The sequence below is a fragment of the Lolium perenne genome, chromosome 7 (assembly GCF_019359855.2).
Source record: "Lolium perenne isolate Kyuss_39 chromosome 7, Kyuss_2.0, whole genome shotgun sequence".
Lineage (NCBI taxonomy): Eukaryota > Viridiplantae > Streptophyta > Magnoliopsida > Poales > Poaceae > Lolium > Lolium perenne.
Window position 1 is genome coordinate 177,119,674 of NC_067250.2, and position 19,424 is coordinate 177,139,097.

At 47.6% G+C, this 19,424-nt stretch overlaps 1 protein-coding gene and 1 long non-coding RNA gene across 4 annotated transcripts in view; one reads left to right on the forward strand and one right to left on the reverse strand.

Annotated features, from left to right (window-relative positions):
- LOC127314775 (uncharacterized) overlaps positions 1–15,326 on the forward strand; it is a 36,638-nt gene extending 21,312 nt beyond the window's left edge. The window contains exons 2-4 of one of the 2 annotated variants that reach the window (XR_007859901.1): positions 12,984–13,173; positions 13,298–13,369; positions 13,629–15,326. This is a non-coding gene — a long non-coding RNA (uncharacterized lncRNA). The remainder of the gene's footprint in view (positions 1–12,983; positions 13,174–13,297; positions 13,370–13,628) is intronic. The other variant, XR_007859900.1, reaches the window with a different exon arrangement.
- A 554-nt stretch (positions 15,327–15,880) lies between these two features.
- Positions 15,881–18,776, reverse strand: LOC127314776 (tubulin-folding cofactor B). 2 transcript variants are annotated; one of them, XM_051345299.2, is made up of 8 exons: positions 18,565–18,776; positions 18,341–18,492; positions 18,146–18,264; positions 17,677–17,738; positions 17,555–17,593; positions 16,594–16,727; positions 16,424–16,493; positions 15,881–16,146 (listed from the first exon to the last, which is right to left on the reverse strand). In XM_051345299.2, the coding sequence occupies exons 1-8, from the start codon at positions 18,664–18,666 to the stop codon at positions 16,093–16,095; spliced, it is 732 nt and encodes a 243-aa protein (XP_051201259.1). In that variant the 5' UTR covers positions 18,667–18,776; the 3' UTR covers positions 15,881–16,092. The 2 variants fall into 2 exon arrangements, with proteins under 2 accessions (XP_051201259.1, XP_051201258.1); XM_051345298.2 differs by having other exon boundaries at positions 17,555–17,596.
- Positions 18,777–19,424: the final 648 nt, after the last annotated feature.

Here is a 19,424-nt window from a genome sequence, read left to right on the forward strand (position 1 = left end):
GGGGTGATGAACGAAGTCTTTATTTGATCAGCCGGATTCAAAGGAATCTGGTGGTAGCCTGAATAGGCGTCTAAGAAAGACAACAGTTCACAGCCGGCGATCGAGTCTATGACTTGATCTATGCGCGGCGGGGGAAGGGATCCTTCGGGCACGCCTTGTTCGGGCTGGTGTAGTCGATACACATGCGCCGGGAGCCGTTCTTCTTCAAAACCAGGACCGGGTTCGCCAACCAGTCACGGTGCAGCACTTCCATGATGAAGCCGGCAGCTAGGAGCCGGGCGATTTCTTCACCGATGGCCTTCCTTCGTTCTTCGGCGAAGCGCCTGAGAGGCTGCTTCACCGGCTTGGCTTCAGGCCGGACGTGGAGGTGGTGCTCAGCCAACTCCCTCGGCACACCCGGCATGTCTCTTGGAGTCCACGCGAAGATGTCCCGATTCTCACGGAGGAAGCTGGTGAGCTCGCTTTCCTATTTCTTGTTCAAGCCGGCACCGATGGTGACGAACTTGTCCGGCTGCGCCGGGTCCAGCAGGATCTTCTTGGTGTTGTCGGCCGGCTGGAAGTGAGTCGTCCCAGCCGGGTTGCCCGCAGCCGGCATGTCCGTCTGCGCGGCTTTGGCGAGGCGACGGCGTCGTGGATGAGCTGCTTCTCGGTGGCGATGACCAGCGTCTGGGCCATCTTGGAGCTCTGCGTGGCGCAGTCCATGGAGCGGCGATAGTCGCCGGCTACGGTAATGACCCCCTTGGGGCCAGGCAGCTTCATCTTCAGGTATCCATAGTGGGGCACCGCCATGAACTTGGTCAGGGCTGGCCTGCCCAGGAGCGCGTGGTAGGGACTCACGAGGTCCACCACCTCGAACTCGATTCTCTCAGTGCGGAAGTGGTCCGGCTTCCCGAACATCACCTCCAGCGTGATCCGGCCGATCGGCTGGCAGCAATGGCCTGGCACGATGCCATGGAAGACGGTGGGGGTGGGGCGCAACTCGGCCTCCTGGATGCCCAGCTTGCGGGCGGTGTCGCGGTAAAGGATGTTGATGCTGCTGCCGCCGTCGATGAGGACGCGCGAGAAACGCACGCTGCGCCGGGTTGTGCCGATGGTGGGGTCGAGGACCATGGCGTAGCTGCCCGGCTTCGGCAGGACAGCCGGTGTGTCGCGGCGATCAAAAGTGATGGCCTGCTCTGACCAATTTAGGTACTGGGGGACCGGCGGTATGACCGCGTTGACCTCGAGGGAACGGCGCTCTTGGCTCGTCCTGTCCTCGGGCTCGGAGGTGAAGATGATGTAGGTGGCGTCTTCGGCCAGATATCGGCCGGCATGGTGCACTTGGTTAGCCTCGTGGTGCTCGAGGTTGACGTTCTCTGCGCCGGCTTGGCCACCCGGCCCGCCGGCTGGTGGAGGTGGGGGTGGAGGCGGTAGAGGTTCACCGCTTGTCAGCCGCTTCATGAAGTGGCAATCGCGGGTGGTGTGGTTGGAGGGGTTCTTGCCGCTGTGGTACTTGCACGGCGAGTCGAGCATCTGCTCGAAGGTGTACTTCGGCTTCCACTGCCGGTCTTGCTTCTGGCGGCGGCTGCCGCCTGCCGCGTTGTCTGCCACGGCGGCCACGTGGGCGGAGCCGCACGGCGGTCCGGCTGGTCGCTGTGACGCTTGCCGCGGTAGTTGTCCCGCCGGCTGCCGTGCGAGGCGCCCTCGGCCGGCTTGTTGTTGTCCCGTCTTGCTGGGGCCGGTGAAACATCAGTCGGCGCCTTGCCGGCTTCCTCTGCCAGCGCGTACTTGTCTGCGATGACCATCAAGGCGGCCATCGTCTTGGGCTCGCTGCGGCGTAGCTTGTGCCACAACATGGTGTTGGGTCGGCAGCCTCCCATGAAGAAGCTGATGGCTTGCATCTCGTGCACGCCCTCGCAAGAGTTGCGCATCTCGCACCAGCGCGTCAGGTACGCGCGATCCATCTCGTCGGGGCCCTGCTTGCACATCTCAAGCTGTTGAGGGCGACCCGGCCGGCGATAAGTGCCAGTGAAGTTGCTGATGAAGGCGGCTTCGAAGTCCAGCCAGCCGTTTATGCTGCCGGCTGGCAGGTTGTTGAGCCACGTGCGGGCGGAGCCGAGTAGCATGAGGGGGGAGTAGCGCACGGCCCAGCGCTTGTTGCCCTTGGCGATGCCGACTGCCGTGGAGTAGTCCAGCAGCCAGTCCTCCGGCTTGGTGGTGCCGTCGTACTTGGGGGTGTCGCGCGGGAGCTGGAAGCCCTCGACCATGGGCTCGTTGAGGATCCGCGGCCCGAAGCACTTTGGGCCGGCTGGCCCCTCTTCTTCCGCGATGCGGGATTGAACCAGCCGGTCGAGGCGGTCTCGGGCGTCAGCGGGCTCGATGCGCGGGCCCAGCCGGGAATGTGCCGGCTGGCGCGCGCCGCTTGCTTCTGGAGCCGGCCGGTGATGACGGCGGGGCCCGGAGTCTTGCTCCTGGTTCTGGCTCGGAGGGGGCCGGCTGCGGCCGCTCGGCTGGTGGCTTGGCCGGCCCGAGCTGTGCGTGGCCCGGGAGTCATGGCGCCGGCTTGGTGCTGGGGAGGAGGACTCGGCCGTGTCTCTGGCGCCTTCCCTGTCGTTGCCTGCAGCTCCACAAGCGTGAGAAGCTCGGGGGCATCGACATACAGGGTCGGCGATCTGCCTGTTGGCTGCGTTGAGCAGCTCGATCACCCGCCCGGTGCAGCGGCGTAACTCTTCGCCCTGAAGGCGGTTCAGCTCTTCTGCGGCGGCTTCTGCCGCGCGCATGTTCTTGTCGGGGGTGTTGTAGACGGGGAGCTCCGCGGACGGAGCCGGCGAAGGAGCGCCGTCGCGGGCGATCTCAGCGCCGAGGTCGCGGCCCCTGCGGCGGATGTGGCCGGCTCGGCTTGGCTCGTCGCCGCACAGGTGAGGCCGTGGGCGCGGTTGTACTCGCGGCTGGGTGATCTCCATCGGCGCTTAGCAGCAGCCGGTTCTTCGGTTTGCTTGAGGAGGAGCTGGCGGTGCGCCTCCAAGTCCGCCTCGATGGCGGTGGGGTCTCCGCCGGGCGTGAGCGGGGTGCTCAGCTTTGCCGGACTGCATCCAGCCGGGACGGCGGTGGTGGCGCTTTTGGGCCCGAGCCGGAGGCGTTGGGGTCGATGTTGCGCTCCAGGTCGGGGCCGCGCATGCGCGGGTTCTTGGTGGGGAGCTCGTCGCCAGCCATCATGACTTGCACGATGGCAGGGCTGGCGGGAGCGCTGCTGCCGGCTCGCGGAGGAGGGCTAGCGCAGCGCAGCACCTGCCGCGGGTAGCGCGGCGGTGCGACGGTGGCGACGTAGACGTCGAGGCCGCCGAAGGAGATGACGCTGCCGCCGGCTGGGAAGGGCCGGTCAGCGAAGCAGCCAGCGTTGTCGGCGACGCGGTCGAGGGAGCCGAATCTCCGCATCAAGCCTGAAGCGACTCGCTCGCCGGGGGTGGTGGTGCGGCCCGTCCGGATGAAGACACCGGCCGAGGATGCTGAAGGCCCCACGGTGGGCGCCAAATGTCGTGGTATCGTCACGGCTGATGCCCGAGGGTGGCTAATCGCAGTGGTGCCTGAGAGATCTCACGGCGGTATCCGGATGCGGGTATGGGCACGAGCGACACGGCGACGTACCCGGGTTCGAGGCCCTCCGATGGAGGTAAAACCTCTACTCCTGCTATGAGTGTATATGATGATCACACAGTACAATGGTGCTCCTAGAGCCGTGTCCCGGCTGCTCCCGAGAGGCTAAGGAAGACTATGGTCTCTCTCACGGGGCAGCTCTGTAGGTGGGTGAAAGTAATAAATGATCGATCCCCTGCACGAGAGGGGGTAGTGCGGCTTATATAGGCACCGGCACTTTACATATAAGACCCTATAGTTTTACTGGCCGGCTGGGCCGGCTCCGGCTTCCGCTCCTTCCCGAGGCGGTGACGTCAGGAGTGGTTGAGGCATCGTGGCCTGTCCCATCCGGCTGCCACGGTCAGCGGTATGGAGGAGGTGTCCCTGTCGCGTCGGCCCGTAGCGCGATACGGATCGTCGTAAGCCCTGACGGCCTGTCCGGCGCGGGGCACTATTGCTCCACAGTGCCCCGCGTTTCACGGAAGATGGAGTCAGCGTGGACTTAAGGAACCCGGATCACCTACCCGGTTCCTTCCAGTGCAAGACTCGCCAGCCTCGAGTCGGTCTGAGGTACAAACCCCAGTCGGATATGGCTTGTAGAAGCCGGCCCAACTACAGCATTGGTGGCCGTAGCCAGGCCGACTAGGACCTAGAGCTAGCCGGCTTCCAGACCAGCCGGCCACGACGCCAGCCGGCTGCTCCTCAGCCGGCCTTTGCCGCGAGCCGGCCAGTGGCCAGCCGGCTGCTCCGCGTCCATTGCCCTATCCGGGGTCTTCCCCCCGACAGGCATAGTGGTTGGCTCAAGTATTTTGGATGCATGAGAAGTATTCCCTCTCGATACAAGGTTTAGGCTAGCAAGGCTTATTTGAAACAAACACAAGGATGAACCGGTGCAGCAAAACTCACATAAAAGACATATTGAAAACATTATAAGACTCTACACCGTCTTCCTTGTTGTTCAAACTCAATACTAGAAATTATCTAGACCTTAGAGAAACCAAATATGCAAACCAAATTTTAGCATGCTCTATGTATTTCTTCATTAATTGGTGCAAAGCATATGATGCAAGAGCTTAATCATGAGCACAACAATTGCCAAGTATCACATTACCCAAGACATTTATAGCAATTACTACATGTATCATTTTCCAATTCCAACCATATAACAATTTAACGAAGGAGAAACTTCGCCATGAATACTATGAGTAGAAACCAAGGACATACTTGTCCATATGCTACAGCGGAGCGTGTCTCTCTCCCATAAAGTGAATGTTAGGATCCATTTTATTCAAACAAAACAAAAACAAAAACAAACCGACGCTCCAAGAAAAAGCACATAAGATGTGATGGAATAAAAATGTAGTTTCAGGGGAGGAACCTGATAATGTTGTCGATGAAGAAGGGGATGCCTTGGGAATCCCCAAGCTTAGATGCTTGAGTCTTCTTAATATATGCAGGGGTGAACCACCGGGGCATCCCCAAGCTTAGAGCTTTCACTCTCCTTGATCATGTTGCATCATACTCCTCTCTTGATCCTTGAAAACTTCCTCCACACCAAACTCGAAACAACTCATTAGAGGGTTAGTGCACAATATAAATTATCATATTCAGAGGTGACACAATCATTCTTAACACTTCTGGACATTGCATAATGCTACTGGATATTAGTGGATCAAAGAAATTCATCCAACATAGCAAAAGAGGCAATGCGAAATAAAAGGCAGAATCTGTCAAAACAGAACAGTTCGTATTGACGAATTTTAAAATAGCACCAGACTTGCTCAGATGAAAATGCTCAAATTGAATGAAAGTTGCGTACATATCTGAGGATCATGCACGTAAATTGGCTTAATTTTCTGAGCTACCTACAGAGAGGTGGACCCAGATTCGTGACAGCAAAGGAATCTGGAACTGCGCAGTAATCCAAATCTAGTACTTACTTTTCTATCAACGGCTTAACTTGGCACAACAAAACACAAAACTAAGATAAGGAGAGGTTGCTACAGTAGTAAACAACTTCCAAGACACAAAATAAAAACAAAGTACTGTAGGTAAAAAAAAAACATGGGTTGTCTCCCATAAGCGCTTTTCTTTAACGCCTTTCAGCTAGGCGCAGAAAGTGTGTATCAAGTATTATCAAGAGACGAAGTGTCAACTTCATAATTTGTTCTCATAATAGAATCAAAAGGGTACTTCATTCTCTTTCTAGGGAAGTGTTTCATACCTTTCTTGAGAGGAAATTGATATTTTATATTACCTTCCTTCATATCAATGATAGCACCAACAGTTCGAAGAAAAGGTCTTCCCAATATAATGGGACAAGATGCATTGCATTCAATATCCAAGACAACAAAATCAACGGGGACAAGGTTATTGTTAACGGTAATGCGAACATTATCAACTTTACCCAAAGGTTTCTTTGTAGAATGATCAGCAAGATTAACATCCAAATAACAATTTTTCAGCGGTGACAAGTCAAGCATATTATAAATTTTCTTAGGCATAACAGAAATACTTGCACCAAGATCACATAAAGCATTACAATCAAAATCTTTAACCTTCATCTTAATGATGGGCTCCCAACCATCCTCTAGCTTTTTAGGAATAGAGGTTTCACGCTCTAGTTTCTCTTCTCTAGCTTTAATGAGAGCATTTGTAATATGATGTGTAAAGGCCAAATTTATAGCACTAGCATTAGGACTTTTAGCAAGTTTTTGCAAGAACTTTATAACTTCAGAGATGTGGCAATCATCAAAATTCAAACCATTATAATCTAAAGCAATGGGATCATCATCCCCAATGTTGGAAAAAATTTCAGCAGCTTTATCACAAGCAGTTTCAGCAGTTTTAGCAGTTTCAGGCAATTTTTCGCGCTTTGCATTAGAAGTGGAAACATTGCTAACACCAATTCTTTTATTAGTATTAGTAGGAGGTGCAGCAACATGTGTGGCATTAGTATTACTAGTGGTGGTAATAGTCCAAACTTTAGCTACATTCTTCTCTTTAGCTAGTTTTTCATTTTCTTCTCTATCCCACCTAGCACGCAGTTCAGCCATTAATCTTATATTCTCATTAATTCTAACTTGAATGGCATTTGCTGTAGTAACAATTTTATTATGATGATTCTCATTAGGCAAAACTTTTGATTTCAAAAGATCAACATCAGCAGCAAGACTATCGACTTTAGAAGCAAGTATATCAATTTTCCCAAGCTTTTCTTCAACATATTTGTTAAAAGCAGTTTGTGTACTAATAAATTCTTTAAGCATGGCTTCAAGTCCAGGGGGTGAACTCCTATTATTGTTGTAAGAATTCCCATAAGAATTACCATAGCCGTTGCCATTATTATAAGGATATGGCCTATAGTTGTTACTAGAATTGTTCCGGTAAGCATTGTTGTTGAAATTATTATTTTGAATGAAGTTTACATCAACATGTTCTTCTTGTGCAACCAATGAAGCTAACGGAACATTATTAGGATCAATATTAGTCCTATCATTCACAAGCATAGACATAATAGCATCAATCTTATCACTCAAGGAAGAGGTTTCTTCGACAGAATTTACCTTCTTACCTTGTGGAGCTCTTTCCGTGTGCCATTCAGAGTAGTTGATCATCATATTATCAAGAAGCTTTGTTGCTTCACCAAGAGTGATGGACATAAAGGTACCTCCAGCAGCTGAATCCAATAAATTCCGTGAAGAAAAATTTAGTCCTGCATAGAAGGTTTGGATGATCATCCAAGTAGTCAGTCCATGGGTTGGGCAATTTTTAACCAGAGATTTCATTCTTTCCCAAGCTTGAGCTACATGTTCAGTATCTAATTGTTTAAAATTCATTATGCTACTCCTCAAAGATATAATTTTAGCAGGGGAATAATATCTACCAATAAAAGCATCCTTGCATTTAGTCCATGAATCAATACTATTCTTAGGCAGAGATAGCAACCAATCTTTAGCTCTTCCTCTTAATGAGAAAGGGAACAATTTTAGTTTAATAATATCACCATCTACATCTTTATATTTTTGCATTTCACATAGTTCAACAAAATTATTAAGATGGGCGTGACATCATCAGAACTAACACTGAAAATTGCTCTCGCATAACAAGATTCAGTAAAGCAGGTTTAATTTCAAAGAATTCTGCTGTAGTAGCAGGTGGAGCAATAGGTGTGCATAAGAAATCATTATTATTTGTGGTTGTGAAGTCACACAACTTAGTATTTTCAGCGTTGGCCATTTTAGCAACAGTAAATAAAACAAACTAGATAAAGTAAATGCAAGTAAACTAATTTTTTTGTGTTTTTGATATAGCAAACAAGATAGCAAATAAAGTAAAACTAGCAACTAATTTTTTTGTATTTTGATTTAGTGCAGCAAACAAAGTAGTAAATAAAACTAAGCAAGACAAAAACAAAGTAAAGAGATTGAGAAGTGGAGACTCCCCTTGCAGCGTGTCTTGATCTCCCCGGCAACGGCGCCAGAAATTTGCTTGATGCGTGTGGTTGGCACGTCCGTTGGGAACCCCAAGAGGAAGGTGTGATGCGCACAGCGGCAAGTTTCCCTCAGTAAGAAACCAAGGTTTAATCGGACCAGTAGGAGTCAAGAAGCACGTTGAAGGTTGATGGCGGCGGGATGTAGTGCGGCGCAACACCAGGGATTCCGGCGCCAACGTGGAACCTGCACAACACAACCAAAGTACTTTGCCCCAACGAAACAGTGAGGTTGTCAATCTCACCGGCTTGCTGTAACAAAGGATTAACCGTATTGTGTGGAAGATGATTGTTTGCAGAAAACAGTAGAACAAGTATTGTAGTAGATTGTATTTCAGTAAAGAGAATTGGACCGGGGTCCACAGTTCACTAGAGGTGTCTCTCCCATAAGACAAACAGCACGTTGGGTGAACAAATTACAGTTGGGCAATTGACAAATAAAGAGAGCATGACAATGCACATACATATCATGATGAGTATAGTGAGATTTAATTGGGCATTACGACAAAGTACATAGACCGCCATCCAACTGCATCTATGCCTAAAAAGTCCACCTTCGGGTTATCATCCGAACCCCCTCCAGTATTAAGTTGCAAAGCAACAGACAATTGCATTAAGTATGGTGCGTAATGTAATCAACAACTACATCCTTAGACATAGCATCAATGTTTTATCCCTAGTGGCAACAGCACAACACAACCTTAGAACTTTTACATCCTTTGTCCCGGTGTCAATGCAGGCATGAACCCACTATCGAGCATAAGTACTCCCTCTTGGAGTTACAAGCATCTACTTGGCCAGAGCATCTACTAGTAACGGAGAGCATGCAAGATCATAAACAACACGTAGATATAACTTTGATAATCAACATAACAAGTATTCTCTATTCATCGGATCCCAACAAACGCAACATATAGAATTACAGATAGATGATCTTGATCATGTTAGGCAGCTCACAAGATCCGACAATGATAGCACAATGGGGAGAAGACAACCATCTAGCTACTGCTATGGACCCATAGTCCAGGGGTAGACTACTCACACATCACACCGGAGGCGACCATGGCGGCGTAGAGTCCTCCGGGAGATGATTCCCCTCTCCGGCAGGGTGCCGGAGGCGATCTCCTGGATCCCCCGAGATGGGATCGGCGTTGGCGGCGTCTCTGGAAGGTTTTCCGTATCGTGGCTCTCGGTACTGGGGGTTTCGTCACGGAGGCTTTAAGTAGGCGGAAGGGCAAGTCAAGAGGCGGCACGGGGGGCCCACACCAAAGGCCGGCGCAGCCAGGGGTGGGGCTGCGCCGCCCTAGGGTTTGGCCATCCCGTGGCCCCTCTTCATCTCGTCTTCGGACTTCTGGAAGCTTCGTGGAAAAATAGGCCCCTGGGCTTTGATTTCGTCCAATTCCGAGAATATTTCCTTACTAGGATTTCTGAAACCAAAAACAGCAAACGACAATCGCACTTCGGCATCTTGTTAATAGGTTAGTTCCAGAAAATGCACGAATATGACATAAAGTGTACATAAAACATGTAGATAACATCAATAATGTGGCATGGAACATAAGAAATTATCGATACGTTGGAGACGTATCAGCCCTTTAGTCTTTGCGCCTTCGATCTTCATCTCCAAAGCACGGACATGATCTCCATCATCAACGGGCATGATCTCCATCATCGTCGGCGTAGCGTCAAGGTTCATGACGCCGTCTTCATGGTTGTTCACCTCATGTAGCAACTATTACAACTACTTTAAAATACTACTCAACATGAAAATTAAAGACAACCATAAGGCTCCTGCCGGTTGCCACAATACAATAATGATCATCTCATACATATTCATCATCACATTATGGCCATATCACATCACCAAACCCTGCAAAAACAAGTTAGACGTCTCTAATTTGGTTTGCATATTTTACGTGGTTTAGGGTTTTCGAGAGAGAGATCTAATCTACCTACGAACATGAACCACAACGGTGATACTAGTGTTGTCAATAGAAGAGTAAGTTGAATCTTCACTATAGTAGGAGAGACAGACACCCGCAAAGCCTCTTATGCAATACAAGTTGCATGTCGAACGAGGAACAAGTCTCATGAACGCGGTCATGTAAAGTTAGTCCGAGCCGCTTCATCCCACTATGCCACAAAGATGCAAAGTACTCAAACTAAAGATAACAAGAGCATCAACGCCCACAAAACCATTGTGTTCTACTCGTGCAACCATCTATGCATAGACCTGGCTCTGATACCACTGTTGGATAACGTTGCATAGAAAACAAAAATTTTCCTATCGCGAACACGCAATCCAAGCCAAGATGCAATCTAGAAGACGGTAGCAACGAGGGGGTATCGAGTCTCACCCTTGAAGAGATTCCAAAGCCTACAAGAGGAGGCTCTTGTTGCTGCGGTAGACGTTCACTTGCCGCTTGCAAAAGCGCGTAGAAGATCTTGATCACGATCGGTTCCGGCGCCACGAACGGGCAGCACCTCCGTACTCGGTCACACGTTCGGTTGTTGATGAAGACGACATCCACCTCCCCGTTCCAGCAGGCAGCGGAAGTAGTAGCTCCTCTTGAATCCGACAGCACGACGGCGTGGTGTCGGTGGTGGTGGAGAAATCCGGCGGAGCTTCGCTTAAGCGTGCGGGATGTGGTGGAGGAGAGAGACCGCTAGGGTTTGGGGAGAGAGGGGGGTTGGGCGCCGGCCCTCTAAGGGGTGCGGCCAAGGCTGAGGCTTAAAGTGGTCAGCCCCCTCTCTATGCCCCTCATTATATAGGTGGAAGCCCCAAGAGTTCTAGTCCAAGTCTTCGAATAAGACCCCAACACTAAAACCTCCCATATGTGGGAAACCTACTCAAGGAGGGAGTCCTACCCAAGGTGGGACTCCCACCTTTCCTTGAGGTGGGTTGGCCGGCCACCCTAGGGGAGTCCACCTTGGACTCCTCCCCTTTAGGGTTGGCTGGTCATGCAAGTGGAGTCTCTTCGGGACTCCACTTTCCAAAGTGCCATTCTTCCGGACTTTTCTAGAACCTTCTAGAACCTGCCATAAATGCACCAGATCATTTCCAAACTTGGAATATGACTTCCTATATATGAATCTTATTCTCCGGACCATTCCGGAACTCCTCGTGATGTCCAGGATCTCATCCGGGACTCCGAACAAATATTCGAACTCCATTCCATATTCAAGTTCTACCATTTCAACATCCAACTTTAAGTGTGTCACCCTACGGTTCGTGAACTATGCGGACATGGTTGAGTACTCACTCCGACCAATAACCAATAGCGGGATCTGGAGATCCATAATGGCTCCCACATATTCAACGATGACTTCAGTGATCGAATGAACCATTCACATACGATACCAATTCCCTTTGTCACGCGATATTTTACTTGTCCGAGGTTTGATCATCGGTATCACTCTATACCTTGTTCAACCTCGTCTCCTGACAAGTACTCTTTACTCGTACCGTGGTATGTGGTCTCTTATGAACTTATTCATATGCTTGCAAGACATTAGACGACATTCCACCGAGAGGGCCCAGAGTATATCTATCCGTCATCGGGATGGACAAATCCCACTGTTGATCCATATGCCTCAACTCATACTTTCCGGATACTTAATCCCACCTTTATAACCACCCGTTTACGCAGTGGCGTTTGATGTAATCAAAGTACCTTTCCGGTATAAGTGATTTACATGATTTCATGGTCATAAGGTCTAGGTAACTATGTATCGAAAGCTTATAGCAAATAACTTAATGACGAGATCATATGCTACGCTTAATTGGGTGTGTCCATTACATCATTCATATAATGATATAACCTTGTTATTAATAACATCCAATGTTCATGATTATGAAACTAATCATCCATTAATCAACAAGCTAGTTTAAGAGGCATACTAGGGACTTCTTGTTGTCTACATATCACACATGTACTAATGTTTCGGTTAATACAATTATAGCATGATATATAAACATTTATCATAAACATAAAGATATAAATAATAACCACTTTATTATTGCCTCTAGGGCATATCTCCTTCAGAAATTTCATATCTAGGTTTCAACAAATCTATGGTTCAAACACATGCATACATGAGGCTACCATCTCCAACACAAACACTACAATATAGAGTGCACAAAAAAAATCCATGTCTAGGGTTCATGTCCAAATCTAGCAAGATCTATGAAATTAGTGGATGAATGGAGAAGATTCGAAAGGGATTACCTTGAGAAATGGATGGGGAACGATCTCCACGGACAGATCTGGTGATTTGGTGGTGGATTTGGTGGGGGGAGAGTGGGTGCAGAGAGAGGAAGAACAGAGGGAGGAAGAAAGAAGAAGGGTCGGGCTGAGGGCGCGCGCGCGGCCGAAACTTAAGTGGATGTGTGGCGCCCTTGCCACGGGCGCCACACTTTCAATGTGTGGCGCCGGCGGGAGCGGCGCCACACGTCCTGCCACGTCGGATCGGCTAGCCAGCTCAGCGTCGACGAGCCACGTCGGATGGGTTTGCGGCGCCGGCAGCAGGGACGCCACATAGGCATGTGTGGCGCCCATGAGAGGGGCGCCACACAAAAGGGTTAGATGAGTGAAATAGTTTCGCCGAAGGGTCAGTCTGTGCTTTTCTTTCACTTTTGGGTTATTTTTGTGCAAATCGCCTGAAGTTGCTGACCATTTTTTTTCTGCCGGAACATGGAAATCTGGAATGCCCCTAGTTTCTATTCTGCCCACATTGAGAACACCTTTTGTTTTTACATCAAATTTTTTTCGTATGTGCTTCACAAACAGCCACTATGAGTGTTAATCTGGGATTTACTTCAAAGTTGTCTCTCTTGCTTAACTTTTTCAATTCTAATACGAGAGTAACACATGGATAGTATAGAGGCCAAAGCGGCAGAACAGGTGTCGAAGTGTGCATGAGGACACAGTCCATTGGGAAGTGCATCTTCAGCTTGTCTCTGCTGCCTGTATGTGGAGGTAGAACAACCCTTGTCACAGTCGATTCAAGTAAATCAACTGTTGATGAGGGTTGCTGGAGCGTTGCTACCTTTTTACCGCGATAACAAGGTGAGCTTTTTGTTGAAGCCTGAAGCTGTAGAATACCTTTTCTATTCTATTCGCATCCAAGGCACGAGTATAGTCTTGAGCAGTGATCAGACTAAATTTAACTATTCCTTGGATGTGCTTGCAGGTTATGGACAAGAGAAGAGAAAATGATAGCTATTGCCAGCCATATTGGTTTCTCATATCACGCCTTAAACATGTACGTTAAAGAGTGGTATCCAACCGTAGCTGGAGCTAGGCAAGCGGCGAGTACTTTCTTTCCTTGATAGTTGTCAATTAATGAAGCCACCATATAGTGCAAACTTCTGTTGCTGTGAGAGCACAATAGTTGCAATATGTAACCATCGGAACTTGGAACCATAGGCTAGTATAAACAGTACATACCTTAAAATGTTCACACCATGGTTGATTTCATCATCGCAATAACATGTGGCTATCTTTGGCTTGGTTGTATACAGCTTTAACAATTGTGAGCTCCGGTCGATGGTGTTGGTGGACAGAAAGTCATTTCTTGTTTTCTTCAATCTTCAGTAATCACATCGCCATTCAGGTTTTTCTTTTTTACACACCTAATAACTTTCAACTCTTCTATACCTAGATGTTATGCACCGGCAAATTACTCTCACTTCTCATTTGAATTATAACCTGGATGTTACTTTCTTCTAGTAGCTGAACCTGTTGTAAAGTTACTGTCTGCCCAATTCCTTCTAGTGCACTATGTACTTAATTTGTATTAGAAATTATTGTGCACTGTATACTCAATTTAAAAGTTTCAAATAAGCAATGAAATATATTTGTTGTCTTAATCTGTCATTTTAATCTCTAGTTCTCCATACAGAACATATGTACTTAGGACTTGCAGCACAAGTCATTCCTATTTCATTGCCAATATTTGTACAGTCAACCGACTTAGTACAAAAGTTGAATATACATGCTACAAACAGCCAATACAAGATATTGACAGAGTTTCATCTAAACTCCCGACAATTGGATGCAAACAATTCAAAGTATCCAAATTTCTCTACAAAAGCTAAATCCTCTCGCCGGCCATATCCTCTCGCCGCTGGGTACACAGTCGAGTCCCCAGGCTACATCTTGCGCATGATATGTCTGTGTATTAGGCACATTTGCGTTTGCAGATATGTGGCTGCTAGTTGTAATCTAGTTTTGTGGAACATGCGTAGTAGATGAGACTGATATCTAGTACATGTATAATTAGTAGACGTGACTGCTCCAATAGTAGAAGGAACACTAGAGTTGGACCCGTCTTTTAATGTATCACATGTCGATCTATATTTGCCTGTCGACATTAGATGGAACACTAGAGTTGGAGCAATCACTAGATGTATCACCTGTTGATATTTTCTTGCACGCCGACAGTAGATTTATCGTTGGAGGTTCCAGTAGATGTATCACATGTTCATATATGCTTGCATGTCGACAGTAGATGGAACACTAGCGTTGGCCGCCGTCAATAGATGTATCACTTGTCGATATTTGCATGCATGTCGATAGTAGATGGAACATTATCGTTGTCGCTGTCAGTAAACTCCATGTAACTTTTCTATGGTGTAACCTGTAATTGAACTCCCTGTAAGTTTTCTTTGGTGTAACCATTGTTTCTGTCATCTATTTTTAAAATAATGTAACATGTAAATAAAAATTGAACTATATACTGTGTTCTACATGTAATCCACAAGATGCTGCAGTCTAAGTTCAGTTCTTAATGAAATACATTAGTTGTAACATGTAACCATTGTGTTCAAATCGTTTTTAGATGTTGCAGCTATTTTAGGCTAATTGTTTAGATGTAATCCACTTCCTGCTATAGTCCACTAGTTTTCATGACAGGTCGATGGATGGCAAATCAGCATTAAACTTAAGGATGCAGCAAATCAAGTTGCAGTTTTGCAGAACCAGATCTGAAGAAACAGAGGATGTAGCAGACAAGAATCAGATTGCCCAAACTTACAAGTGATTGGAGGGGGAAGAGTTCTTGTATGTGCTTCGGGATTTCTGAACTAGGGGATGTAGCAAATCAACACTGAACATAATGATGTAGTAAATCAAGCTGCAGTTTTGCAGAACCAGACCTGAAGAACCACAGGATGTAGCAGAATGTCCTTTCCGTCTGGTTTTACTGCGTGTTCTATTGAGATGAGTCTGTTTGTCTTCACAGAGAAGGGAGTATGTATAAAGTGGGATCACTGCCGGGAGTAGGTAGAAAAGGCAGGCTTGGACCAGGTCATTGCGTGCTATTCCCGCGCACGGACGTCCTCGTGGTCCCGCGTGCATCTATTTACGGAAAATTCTCTATCGCATGTGCGTTTAATTAAGTAACCACCTGGTCGGACTGACTTCGCGTTTAGCCGAAATCAAGGTCGACCTCGATGTAGTCAGGTCCTTTTTTCTTTCGGATTAAAGAGAGTAATAACTTTCCCCTCCAAAAAAGGAAGAGAGTAACCTAAAATGGCATGTTGATGTGCTATCCGTTTATACACCCTACAAAGAAGCTGCTGCCTCTCAGTAGTAACTACTCCAAGAATTGAACCTTCGCGCAATCAAGTGGTTGGTTCAGCAATTCAGTTTTTTTTCTTATTGATTTGTTTTGGCAGTCCCTATCTCATCAATCAATCAATTTGTACCCAGAAATGAGAAATTGTTACAAACGCACACTTGTGAATTGTGATAGTTAAGATGATGTTAATGCTGACTTGGGAAAAGTTCCTTCAAGTAACCCAATCCAATCAACTAGTCAAGGCCATTTAACACAATGTAAAAAAAAAAAACCATCAGAAGATGACCACCAGCAACAAATACTAGTCCCATGCTCAGTCATCTCACGCCAACAAAAAAAAACTCTACACATCATAATCCTCATCACATGAGGGATCATCAAACAAACCCGAAGACAATTCACACCTATATCTCCTCTTCTTCATCTTCGAATGGGTCTCTCTCCGGGAAGTCGCCGACCTGCAAACAAAGACCACTGCGGTGTAAAATTTCTCATGTACGGAAAATAATAAATATGCCAGGTAAGCATTCGGATTGGCGCTCTCCAACTTCCAATAAATCAATTCAAATGTCACAATCCAGCAAGTCCGGCTTTAAAATCATAACATCCATCGTTACATGTTGTTGCCAGTGGAACTAAACTGGAAAGGGCCACTTCAAGCAGTACAAAGCCACCTACAGGATACCAGGTTCTAAGAATTGTAAGGCCAATCAGGCATCCAGCAAGGAACAATACCTTTACTTTCTCTGGCCTCACAATTGCCCCATGCCCTTGAGGACACTCAAAGAACCGGACACGTTTCACCCTACACGTTCCAACAAGTCCGAGAAAATGTCAGCAAGAGGTATTTCTTCAATTCAAAGATTCAAATATGTATCCCTGTGATGGTTTGAAAATGAACATACATGCCATCGTGTTTTCCGAGTGGCTCGTCATACTGCACACCGACCCAGAATCCGCGACCGAGAGCTTCAGCTTTGCCAACGAATTTCACGGTACCCCTCTTGGCGCCTGGCTCAACCTCGCATCTGTCTCCCACCTATTATGAAGTAGATTTTAAACTTCAGTCATGAAGTATTGCACGAAGAAAACAGGTCCAGGTTTCATTACATGCTACAGCTAGAAAGAAAGCTCTGAATATTCCAGATTGTCCCTTTCAATAGCAAAGGACGAATATTTACTACACGGACATGCCTCTGATGGCAGAGTACCCCGTTAATAGTAAGTGTAAGCCATCAATTATCTTAGTCCAATTTTGTCCTCCATGTCAACCCACACTGTTGGATAGTCATACTTTCTGAGTGGAGTTGCTATTGTTCTTTGTCGAAAATGCTAGTCAAACCAGGGAGCTACTAGAAGGCAATATACACTTCAAATATCTGATACAGAATTGGCAATATTCAAGGACGATGAAGACCACATAAGGATGTACAAATATTCCTTCAGAGTTAACAGAATGCACAATGAAAAGAGAAATAAAATATCCAGCCAATGGTCACAGTTTCTCAAGCTCATTTGGTCACAGATTCATACATACTAATCAGGGTCAAGTATTTCTACATGAAGAAATTATCGCAAGCAATATGCTAACTGGTAAACTGCACATATTTCAACATAGTATTATCAAAGTATATCCAGTAAGGCTGCTATACCAGACACAATGTTGAAAGACAGTACCTCCACTAGTGCTGGGGTGCTAAATTGCCGATACTCAGCAGGCTAACCTATAAAATCTTGTTTTGGAAAAATTCCGTGTATGCAAGGAGGAAACTGAGATGGCTTGAAGCAGATTGGTCGGCAATAATTCATTCCATAGTGTGTGCCAAAACTTCAATTAATGCACTAGTTTAAAGCAAATTAACTGACCTTGATATTGGCACACAATTCCTCCATCTGATTGTCTGACTGCTAAGGAGGACAAGAAATAGAGTAAGCAAAGCAGGCTGAAGAAGAAGAGAAGAGAGTAGTCCAGAACATGAGTAACTTACTTGTTTATCATCCATTACAGGGTTTTTCGACACCATATTTTCTTTGAACTTTCGAAAGTTTGCTGCATAAAGGTGAAGATGTTATCATGGAGTCTACTGCAAAAGATACCAGAGAGCGTGTCACCATATCCATACATTTCATATGAGTCTGCAATGACCCATACTTATTTTGGGCTATATAACTATTTTTTTTACATCATGTCCCTACTATAACGACGATAAGTTTCCTTTTTAGGCCGTTCACGACTTGCATGCTACATAAGTTAGAACTACAACAGGTCTCTAAGCATTTGCAAGGAATGTAGTGAATTAAGCAATTGCAAAGAATACTCTTTGCAGTTGAAGATTTGTTTGCTAGTACATAAGTTGGAACTGCAACAGGTCTCTAAGCATTTGTAAAGAATACACTGAACTATATACTGCATACTAGAGAGGTCTCTAATTAAGCATTTGCAAATAATACACTTACTGCCGAGCTTGTCATATGCTTCATCGGATATTGTATACTTCTCCACGAGCGAAGTGTCTTCCAACCAACCACCGGAGGTCACCGACGAAGGATCGAGATCAACGATGTGCAGCCGGTACCTTCAGAGCACACCATCATCAGATCAAGAGCAGTATGCAGCAAGAGGAGATGCGAGTGGGGGGCAGAGGGACGCACCCGTCGTAGGGCGAGTATGCGGCGAGGGGCGCGGCGTCGCGGTCGAGGTCGGCGACCCTGGAGCCGGTCTCGTCGCGGAGCTCGAGGCGCATGGAGGCCACGGAGGTGCCGGTCTTCTTCCAGAGCTTCTCCTTGAGCGCCTCGACGGTGGTCTGAGATCCGCGCGGCCATTAGCGACAAGCGTCCGCGATGAGATCCAGGCGGATGACGGGTTCAGGCGGTACCTGCTGGGAGACGCGGACGTCGGAGGAGAAGCTTGTGAGGTTGGAGTGCGAGACGATCAGCGTGACGCTGTCGTCCGCCGGCAGCTGCAGCTTCGACGCCATTGCTCGCTGTGCTGGTGCTGTGGCGGTGGTCGGAGTAGGAGGGGAGCCGCCGCCGGCAATCCGTGCGAGTAATGGGGGCTCTACGGGCGCGTTTGGTAGGCTGCGCGCCCCTAGCTCGTATCTGCCTAGCAAAAATCGGCCCAAATCCGTTTGCTTCCCGGCAAGCTTTCCGCGTTAGAGCATCCCCCCGCCACGCCCAAATCCGGCACGTGGGCGTGGGCGGTTGGTTTTGCTCCATCTGGAGTCCCCGGGAAATCGAGGATGGCCCGAGGAGTCCAGACGAAATTAGCTATTTTCCGGACGAAAATGAGAACCTGGGGACGCGACTGGGTTGTTTTTCGCCGTCCGGATGTAAAAAAGGCTCGTGGGGGCTTCTCGGGGAGACGAGTGGAGATGCTCTTAGAGATCTCCACTTCTCGCCTAAATCCGGCGAAATTTTCCTCCGGGTTAGAGGAAAATTGGCCTGGGGAGCGCTGAAGTTCTAGCCGTCCCCCCAGCAGGACACCCCCAACCTCGTTCATTTGACATATTTTAAACAAATTCGACATAAAATTTAACAAGTTTGGCAAACAAGATTCAGAAAATTGCTGAAACAAATTCGGCGAAAATCAGTACAATGTTTAACAAGTGTTGAAACAAATGAAGCACACAATTTCACAAGTTTTGAAACAAATTAATAAAGACAGACTAGTTGGCGTCGTCATTGGCGTCGGCGTTGCCTCGGAGCGTCCATATGTGCTCCACCAGATCATCTTGCA